Below are 10,186 nucleotides of genomic sequence, written 5' to 3'. Positions count from 1 at the left end.
AGATCTTAAGGGACCAAACCGCTAAGGTCATCGGTCCCTAAGCTTACACCCTACTTAATCTAACTTAAACTAACTTACCCTATGGGCAACACACTCACCCATGCCCTAGGGAGGACACGAACCTCCGACCGGGGGAGCCGCGCGGACCCTAAGTAAACGCCCCAGACCATGCGGCTGCTGCATGCGGCGAAGGAGTATATAGAGGGACTATACAAGGGCGATGTACTTCAGGGCAGTATTAAGGAAATGGAAGAGGACGTAGATGAAGATGAAATAGGAGATATGATAGTACTTGAAGAATTTGACAGAGCACTGAAAGACCTAAGTCGTAACAAGGCCCAGGGAGTAGGCAACATTCCATTAGAACTACTGAAAGCTTTGGGCGAGCCATCCCTCACAAAACTTTACATTTGGTGAACGAGGTGTATGAGACAGGCGAAACACCCTCAGACTTCAAGAAGAATGTAATAATTCCAGTCCAAAAGAAAGTAGGTGTTTACAGGTGTGGAAATTACCAAAATATCAGTTTAATAAGTCATGGATGCCAAATACTAACACGAATTCTTCAGAAACGAATGGAAAAAACGGCTAGAAGCCGACTTATGGGAATATCAGTTTGGATTCCGCAGAAAGGTTGGAACAGGCGATGCAATACTGACCCTACGATTTATCTTAGAAGATAGGTTAAGGAAAGGAAAACCTACATTTCTAGCATTTGTAGACTAAGAAAAAGCTTTGGACAATGTTGGCTTGAATACCCTGTTTCAAATCTGAAAGTGAAAGGTGTAAAATACAGGGAGCTAAAGGCTATTTACAGTTTGTACAGAAACCAGATGGCAGTTATAAGAGTCGAGGGGTATGAAAGGGAAGCAGTGGTTGAGAAGGGTTGTAACCTATCCCCGATTTTATTCAATCTATATGCTAAGCAAGCAGTAAAGGAAACGAAAGAAAAATTTCGAGCAGGAATTCAAATCCGTGGAAAAGAAATAAAAACCTTGAGGTTTGCCGTCGACATTGTAATTCTGTCAGAGACAGCAAAGGACCTGGAAGACGGAATGGGCGGTTTCCTGAAAGGATAATATAAGATGAGCCTCAACAAAAGCAAAACGTGGATAATGGAATGTAGTCGTTTTAAATCAGGTGATGCTGAGGGAATTAGATTAGGAAATGAGACACTTAAAGTAGTAGATGAGTTTATCTTTTTGGGGAGCAGAATAACTGATGACGGTCGAAGTAGAGAGGTCGTCGTAAGTTCTCGTGCGAACAAACTGCTGAGGTCATCGGTCTCTATTCTTACACACTACTTAATCTAACTTAAACTAACTTACGCTAAGGACACACTCCCCCTTGCCCGGTGGAGGACTCGGACCTCCGACGGGGGGAGCCGGGCGAACCGTGGTAAGACGCCTCAGATTGCGCAGCTACCACGCGCTGTTAAGTAGAGAGGATATAAAATGTAGATTGGCTATGGCAAGGAAAGCGTTTCTGAAGAAGAGAAACTTGTTAACATCGAGTATATATTTAAGTGTTAGGAAGTCTTTTCTGAAAGTACACAACTGGCCATTAAAATTGCTACACCACGACGGTGACGTGCTACAGACGCGAAATTTAACCGACAGGAAGAAGATGCTGTGATATGCAAATGATTAGCTTTACAGAGCATTCACACAAGGTTGGCGCCGGTGGCGACACCTACAACGTACTGACATGAGGACTTTGAACAGTGGACATTACATTTCAGATGTGTTACGACTCGTGGCTCTACCCTTCATTCGATTCTCGCGAAACCCTAAATTTCAGCAGGATAATGCGCGACCGCATGTTACAGGTCCTGTACGGCCCTTTCTGGATACAGAAAATGTTCGACTGCTCCCCTGGCCAGCACATTCTCCAGCTCTCTCACCAATTGAAAACGTCTGGTCAATAGTGGCCGAGCAACTAGCTTGTCACAATATGCCAGTCACTACTCTTAATGAACTGTGGTATCGTGTTGAAGGTGCATGGGCAGCTGTGCCTGTACTCGCCATCCACGCTCTGTGTGACTCAATGCCCAGGCGTATCAAGTCCGTAATTACTGCCAGAGGTGGTTGTTCTGGGTACTGATTTCTCAGGATCTATGCATCCAAATTGCGTGAAAATGTAATCACATTTCAGTTCTAGTATAATATATTTGTCCAATGAATACCAGTTTATCACCTGCATTTCTTCTTGGTGTAGCAATTTTAATGGCCAGTATTGTATTTGTATGGAGTTGGCCATGTATGGAAGTGAAGCATGGGTGATAAACAACGTAGACAAGAAGAGAATAGAAGCTTTCGAAATGTGGTGCTACAGAAGAATGCTGAAGATTAGATGGGTAGATCACGTAACTAATGAGTAGGTACGGAATAGAACTGGGGAGAAGAGGAATTTGTGGCACAACGTGACTAGAAGGAGGGATCGGTTGTTAGGTCACGTTCTGAGGCATCACGGGATCACCAGTTTAGAATTGTAGGGAAGCGTGGAGGGTAAAAATCGAAGAGGGAGACCAAGAGGTGAATCCACTAAGCAGATGCAGAAGGATGTAGGTTGCAGTAGATATTTGGGGATAAAGAGGCCTCCAGAGGATAGAGTAGCATGGAGAGCTGCATCAAACCAGTCTCTGGACTGAAGACCACAACAACAACATACAGATAAAGCTGTGTGATGGACCGAGACTCGTACTCGGGACCTTTGCCTTTCGCGGGCAAGTGCTCTACCTGCTGAGCTACCTAAGCACGACTCACGCCCCGTCCTCACAGCTTTACTTCTCGTACCTTCCAAGCTTCACAGAAGGTCTCCTGCGAATCCTACAGAACTAGCAGTCCTGAAAGAAAAGATATTGCGGAGACGGAGACGGACCATTTGCCCGCGAAAGGCAAAGGTCCCGAGTTCGAGTCTCGGTCCGGCACACAGTTTTAATCTGCCAGGAAGTTTCAAATGTTCAAATGTGTGTGAAATCTAATGGGACTTAACTGCTAAGGTCATCAGTCCCTAAGCTTACACACTACTTAACCTAAATTACCCTAAGGACAAACACACACGCCGGCCGCGGTGGTCTCGCGGTTCTAGTCGCGCAGTCCGGAACCGTGCGACTGCTGCGGTCGCAGGTTCGAATCCTGCCTCGGGCATGGATGTGTGTGATGTCCTTAGGTTAGTTAGGTTTAAGTAGTTCTAAGTTCTAGGGGACTGATGACCACAGCTGTTAAGTCCCATAGTGCTCAGAGCCATTTGAACCATTTGAACAAACACACACACCCATGCCCGAGGGGGGACTCGAACCTCCGCCGGGACCAGCTGCACAGTCCATGACTGCAGGAAGTTTCATATCAGCGCACACTCCGCTGCAGAGTGAACATCTCATTCAGGAAACATACAGATAATAATTTTTATTTTATCTTTTTTATCGAAATATTCGCGGTTGGCAAACCACAGTCCGACACGGAGGAAATGAGGTCCATCGGTAGGATTTATTATTTTATCTGAAATCTCGTGTGCGAAAAGAGCGCCAGACTGGCCCGAAAGTATGAAAGCGGGCGCGGCCGTCGTTGCCAAAGAGTGTGGAAGCTGCGTGGTGGCTGGAGGGGCGGCCAGCCGGGGTTTATAGTAGTGCGGAGAAAGGCGCGCCTCAGCCACACTGTTACCATGGCCGCCGACGGGCCGCCACTGCCGCTCCTGCTGCTCGCAGCCGCTGCCGCCGTCGCACACGGACAGGTAGGCCAGAACCGGCCGCGCTCTCGCCGCCTCTTCTCTTGTGTGCCGCACTTGCTGTGTTCGTGTTCGTGAAGCGAGCTACACGTCGGCTTACAAGACACGCGCATTTGTGATTTCCTGTCTGAGAGGTCACACTTCGTACTAACTGACGGAAAGTCATCGAGTAAACCAGAAGTTCCGACTCCCAGGGGACCTCAAGTTTATTCCGTATTTCTAGATTTCCGGAAAGGTTTTGACACCGTTCCTCACAAGCGACTTGTAATCAAGCTGCGGGCCTACGGGGTATCGTCTCACTTGTGCGACTGGATTCGTGATTTCCTGTCAGGAAGGCCGCAGTTCGTAGTGATAGACGGCAAATCGTCGAGTAGAACTGAAGTGATATCAGGTGTTCCCCAGGGAAGCGTCCTGGGACCTCTGCTGTTCCTGATCTATATAAATGACCTGGGTGACAATCTGAGCAGTTCTCTTGGGTTGTTCGCAGATGATGCTGTAATTTACCGTCTAGTAAGGTCATCCGAACACCGGTATCAGTTGCAAAGCGATTTAGAAAATATTGCTGTATGGTGTGGCAGGTGGCAGTTGACGCTAAATAACAAAAAGTGTGAGGCGATCCACATGAGTTCCAAAAGAAATCCGTTGGAATTCGATTACTCGATAAATAGTACAATTCTCAAGACTGTCAATTCAACTAAGTACCTGGGTGTAGTCCGCAGCTCGTGGTCGTGCGGTAGTGTTCCCGCGCCCCGGTTCCCGGGTTCGATTCCCGGCGGGGTCAGGGATTTTCTCTGCCTCGTGATGACTGGATGTTGCGTGATGTCCTTAGGTTAGTTAGGTTTAAGTAGTTCTAAGTTCTAGGGGACTTATGACCATAGATGTTAAGTCCCATAGTGCTCAGAGCCATTTGAACCATTTTGAACCTGGGTTTAAAAATTACGAACAACTTCAGTTGGAAAGACCACATAGATAATACTGTGGGGAAGGCCAACCAAAGGTTGCGTTTCATTGGCAGGACACTTAGAAAATGCAACAAGTCCACTAAAGAGACAGCTTACACTACACTCGTTCGTCCCCTGTTAGAATATTGCTGCGCGGTGTGGGATCTTTACCAGGTGGGATTTACGGAGGACATCGAAAGGGTGCAAAAAACGGCAGCACTTAATAGGGGAGAGAGTGTGGCAGATATGATACGCGAGTTGGGATGGAAGTCATTAAAAGCCGGCCGGAGTGGCCGTGCGGTTCTAGGCGCTACAGTCTGGATCCGCGCGACCGCTACGTTCGCAGGTTCGAATCCTGCCTCGGGCATGGATGTGTGTGATGTCCTTAGGTTAGTTAGGTTTAAGTAGTTCTAAGTTGTAGGGGACTGATGACCTCAGAAGTTGAGTCCCATAGTGCTCAGTCATTGGAACCATTTTTGAAGTCATTAAGGCAAAGACGTTTTTCGACGCGGCGAGATCTATTTATGAAATTTCCGTCACCAAATTTCTCTTCCGAATGCGAAAATATTTTGTTGAGCTCATCCTACATAGGTAGGAATGATCATCAAAATAAAATAAGAGAAATCGGGGCTCGAACAGAAAGGTTTAGGTGTTCGTTTTTCCCGCGCGCTGTTCGGGAGTGGAATGTTAGGGAGGTAGTATGATTGTGGTTCAATGAACCCTCTGCCAAGCACTTAAATGTGAATTGCAGAGTAATGATGTAGATGTAGATGTAGAAGTGATTTCTGGCGTTCCCCAAGGTAGTGGCCCTTGCTGTTCCTTATCTATATAAACGATTTGGGAGACAATCTGAGCAGCCGTCTTCGGTTGTTTGCACATGACGCTGTCGTATATCGACTAATAATACCACCAGAAGATCAAAACAAACTGCAAGACGATTTAGAAAAAAATATCTGAATGGTGCGAAAAGTGGCAGTTGACCCTGAATAACGGAAAGTGTAAGGTCATCCACATGAGTGCTAAAAAGAACTCGTTAAACTTCGGTTACACGATAAATCAGACGGAGCGGCCAAGCGGTTCTAGGCGCTACAGTCTGGAACCGCGCGACCGCTACGGTCGCAGGTTCGAATCCTCCCTCGGGCATGGATGTGTGTGATGTCCTTAGGTTAGTTAGGTTTAAGTAGTTCTAAGTTCTAGGGGACTGATGACTTCAGAAATTAAGTCCCAGTGTGCTCAGAGCCATTTGAACCAGTTTGTGATAAATCAGTCTAATCTAAAAGTCGTAAATTCAACTAAATACCTAGGTATTACAATTACGAACAACTTAAATTGGAAGGAACACATATAAAATGTTGTGGGGAAGGCTAACCAGAGACTGCGTTATATTGGCAGGACACTTAGAATATGTAACAGACATACTATGGAGGCTCTTGTCCGTCCTCTTTTAGAATACTGCTGCGCGGTGTGAGATGCTTGCCAGATATGACTGACGCAGTACATCGGAAAAGTTCAAAGAAAGGCAGCACGTTTTGTATCATCGCGAAATATGGGAGAGAGTATCACAGAAATAATACAGGATTTGGGCTGGAAATCATTAAAAGAAAGGTGTTTTTCGTCGCGACGGAATCTTCTCACGAAATTCCAGTCACCAACTTTCTCATCCGAATGCGAAAATATTTTTTTGACACCGACCTACATAGGGAGGAACGATCGCCACGATAAAATAAGGGAAATCAGAGCTCGTACGGAAAGATATAGGTGTTCATTCTTTCCGCGCGCTATACGAGATTGGAATAATAGAAAATTGTGAAGGTGGTTCGATGAATCCTCTGGCAGGCACTTAAAAGTGATTAGAAGAGTATCGATGTAGATGTACAAGTGCGCTGGCTCCCAACATAGGACGGCTGATCGTGACGAACACGCGTTCATTACCTTTCCCTGAAAAGAACATTTCGGATGTAGGAAATTAATTCCTTCAAAGCGTACCAGATTGAGCGTCACTTTATTTTAATTGTTTGGAAGCTGTTCCACTTTATTGTCTATACTGGAAAGTACACCGCTCCATTTAGCTTTGGTTCATAAATTAAAATAGACGAAGGAATGTTTTCGTCAGTGAGCAAGACACGTGGTGTGACTGCGCCAGCCTGCACTACCGGAAATTACCCACTGAGACAGAGGTGCGCGCGAGTAAAATATTAACTTTTTTAGACTCCTTTCTGTTAGTTATTTGGATTTGAGTTCATGGAAATCGATATTCTGTCTGTATGTAGTCCGCGTAGTTGTCAGTAGGTCAACGGAAACTTCTGGCAGCTGATTTTAGGAGGCGACTAACCATCGTACTTCGGTTTTTCGGGTCACGTTTTGATATGAAAAATTTCATTGAATTATTGTGAGTTGATCTTTTGAACTAGGTGCCCCCAAACAGACATATTTTCCATCCGAAAGTTTTCTACAGTATCTATTGCTCCAATTTCTCGAGGACACTGAAACTGATTGTTAATGGTAATGTCTGAACTACGTAGAGTGCTTCTGGAAGAAGGACTGTTTTTTGTGGCGATGTTTGGCGTTGGTTGAAAGGACTTCCTTGTTATAGATATTCCAGAGACTATGTACGCTTTACGTAGTTTTTCTATGGGGGTGTTATTGTTTATAGCGTCACTGTCAGTGTTGCCGATGAGTGTTTAACCTGCTGCATCCCAAGTCTGTGTGGTTGGAGTTCATGTATTGTGTGTTCTCCTAAGATATTTGGTGTCTTTTTTTTAAAAAAAAAAAATTCAGTTAGAAGATGCTGCTCGATGTGTAGCCGTTGTCGATAAGTTGTCGAATGCTAATTAATTTCAATGATGCGTATATATCTAAGAAATTTACTCGCTTTCCTCTGGCTTCCGTTTTCACTGTACGTAGCACGTCTTCCGAATTTTCATTCGTTGGTCTTGGGCTGCTTTGTAACAGTTTTTTCGTGCTTATTTGTACCATATGGTAACGTGGACAAGTGTCAGATTACAATACTGAAAGGCTTGTGTTCGATCCATAGCCGATCCCAGGGTTTCTTTGTGCCACTTATTGTTTTTCGCCTCTGGCAGTAATTTGTTAACGTGAAAATCCCAAGCTGAGCCGAGGTTCGGGCTTCACGTTAAATAATAAGTCGGAGGAAGGTAGCCGCACCACCACCAATAAAACAATGTCTAGGAAAATCATATAGTGTTAAAATAAATATTCGGGCAGATGGTAAAATCACCATTTTTATTAGTGTTTTAGACCAGAATACGTCTGACAGAGTTACAGTATTTATTACAGCATCCATTTTAGGCTCTTTATTCTTCGATATAATGTTCGTGAATTCGCTGTGGTTCTGCTACTTCTCTTACGTATAGACGTGCATTAAACGCTCTGTAACGATATACTGCTACTTACTTAATACGCTGGTGTCTGTACGTCTCTTCGTGCGGTAGTAACAAGAAATTGGCGCAAAGTTGTGAGAAGCGTAATGTTTCTGTAAAACAAATGACAGTGCTACTGTACACACCGGTTACACCGGTCAGAGAGCAATGTGCAGCTGACATGTAGGGAAACGTGTCATGCACAACGTGTCATTTAAATGCTTTAGCTTTGTTTATGAAGCAGCTTGCATTAGCATCCACAATGAAAACAGCTTACTTTTCTTACCGTGTGAGTTCTGGGAATGTGACGTAATGTTTACTATAGTTTTGCGGATGTATTTATTTTAAATTACCACGGCATAGACAAGGCGTGTTGCTTGATTACCTGAATGTGCTCTTTCTTACCGTGCATCTTATCACTGTAGATTAAAACTGAAGAAATTGCAAAAAGGTGGGAATTTAAGAAGATGGGATATGGATAAACTGACTAAACCAGAGGTTGTACAGATTTTGAGGGACAGCATAAGGGAACAATTGACAGGAATGGGGGAAATAAATGCAGTAGAAGAGGAATGGGTAGCTCTGAGGGATGAAGTAGTGAAGGCAGCAGAGGATCAAGTAGGTAAAAAGACGAGGGCTAGCAGAAATCCTTGGGTAACAGAAGAAATATTGAATTTAATTTATGAAAGGAGAAAATATAAAAATGCAATAAATGGAACAGGCAAAAAGGAATACAAACGTCTCAAAAATGAGATCGACAGGAAGTGCAAAACGGCTAAGCAGGGATGGCTAGAGGACAAATGTAAGGATGTAGAGGCATATCTCGCTAGGGGTAAGATAGATACAGCCTACAGGAAAATTAAAGAGACCATTGGAGAAAAGAGAGCCACTTGTATGAATATCAAGAGCTCAGATTGAAACCCAGTTCTAAGCAAAAATGGGAAAGCAGAAAGGTGAAAGGAGTATATAGAGGGTCTATACAAGGGTGGTGTACTTGAGGACAATATTATGGAAATGGAAGAGAATGTAGATGAAGATGAAATGGGAGATACGATACTGCGTGAAGAGAGTGACAGGGCACTGAAAGACCTGAGTCGAAACAAGGCCCCGGGAGTAGACAACATTCCATTAGAACTACTGACAGAATTAGGAGAGCCAGTCCTGACAAAACTCTACCATCTGGCGAGCAAGATGTACGAGACAGGCGAAATACCCGCAGACTTCAAGAAGAATATAATAATTCCAGCCCCAAAGAGAGCATGTGTTGACAGATGTGAAAATTATCGAACTATCAGTTTAATAAGTCACAGCTGCAAAATACTAACGCAAATTCTTTACAGACGAATGGAAAAACTGGTAGAAGCCGACCTCGGGGAAGATCAGTTTGGATTCCGTAGAAATATTGGAATACGTGAGGCAATACTGACCTTAAGACTTATCTTACAAGAAAGATTAAGGAAAGGCAAACCTACATTTCTAGCATTTGTAGACTTAGAGAAACCTTTTGACAATGTTGACTGGAATACTCTCTTTCAAATTCTAAAGGTGTGCAGGGCTAAAATACAGGGAGCGAAAGGCTATTTACAATTTTTACAGAAACCAGATGGCAGTTATAAGAGTCGTGGGGCATGAAAGGGAAGCAGTGGTTGGGAAGGGAGTGAGACAGGGTTGTAGCCTCTCCCCGATGTTATTCAGTCTGTATATTGAGCAAGCAGTAAAGGAAACAAAAGTAAAATTCGGAGTATGTATTAAAGTCCATGGAGAAGAAATAAAAACTTTGAGATTCGCCGATGACATTGTAATTCTGTCAGATACAGCAAAGGACTTGGAAGAGCAGTTGAACGGAATTGAAATTGTCTTGAAAGGAGAATATAAGATGAACATCAACAAAAGCAAAACGAGGATAATGGAATGTAGTCGAATTAAGACGGGTGATGCTGAGGGAATTAGATTAGGAAATGAGACACTGAAAGTAGTAAAGGAGTTTTGCTATTTGGGGAGCAAAATAACTGATGATGGTCGAAGTAGAGAGGATATAAAATGTAGACTGGCAACGGCAAGGAAAGCGTTTCTGAAGAAGAGAAATTTGTTAACATCGAGGATAGATTTAAGTGTCAGGAAGTCGTTTCTGAAAGTATT

The 10,186-nt window shown here is 44.0% G+C and overlaps 1 protein-coding gene across 1 annotated transcript in view; it reads left to right on the top strand.

Moving 5' to 3' along the window:
- Window positions 1-3,660: 3,660 nt before the first annotated feature.
- The window catches only part of LOC126298208 (nose resistant to fluoxetine protein 6-like), a 205,204-nt gene continuing 198,678 nt past the window's right edge, over window positions 3,661-10,186 (top strand). The window contains exon 1 of the mRNA XM_049989512.1: window positions 3,661-3,732. Within this exon, the coding sequence (XP_049845469.1) occupies window positions 3,664-3,732 (69 nt within the window). The 5' untranslated portion in view covers window positions 3,661-3,663. The remainder of the gene's footprint in view (window positions 3,733-10,186) is intronic.

The sequence above is a fragment of the Schistocerca gregaria genome, chromosome X (assembly GCF_023897955.1).
Source record: "Schistocerca gregaria isolate iqSchGreg1 chromosome X, iqSchGreg1.2, whole genome shotgun sequence".
In the NCBI taxonomy this organism is placed as follows: domain Eukaryota; kingdom Metazoa; phylum Arthropoda; class Insecta; order Orthoptera; family Acrididae; genus Schistocerca; species Schistocerca gregaria.
Note: the sequence above shows the minus strand (reverse complement) of the source record. Positions and strands in the feature narration are given on the sequence as shown.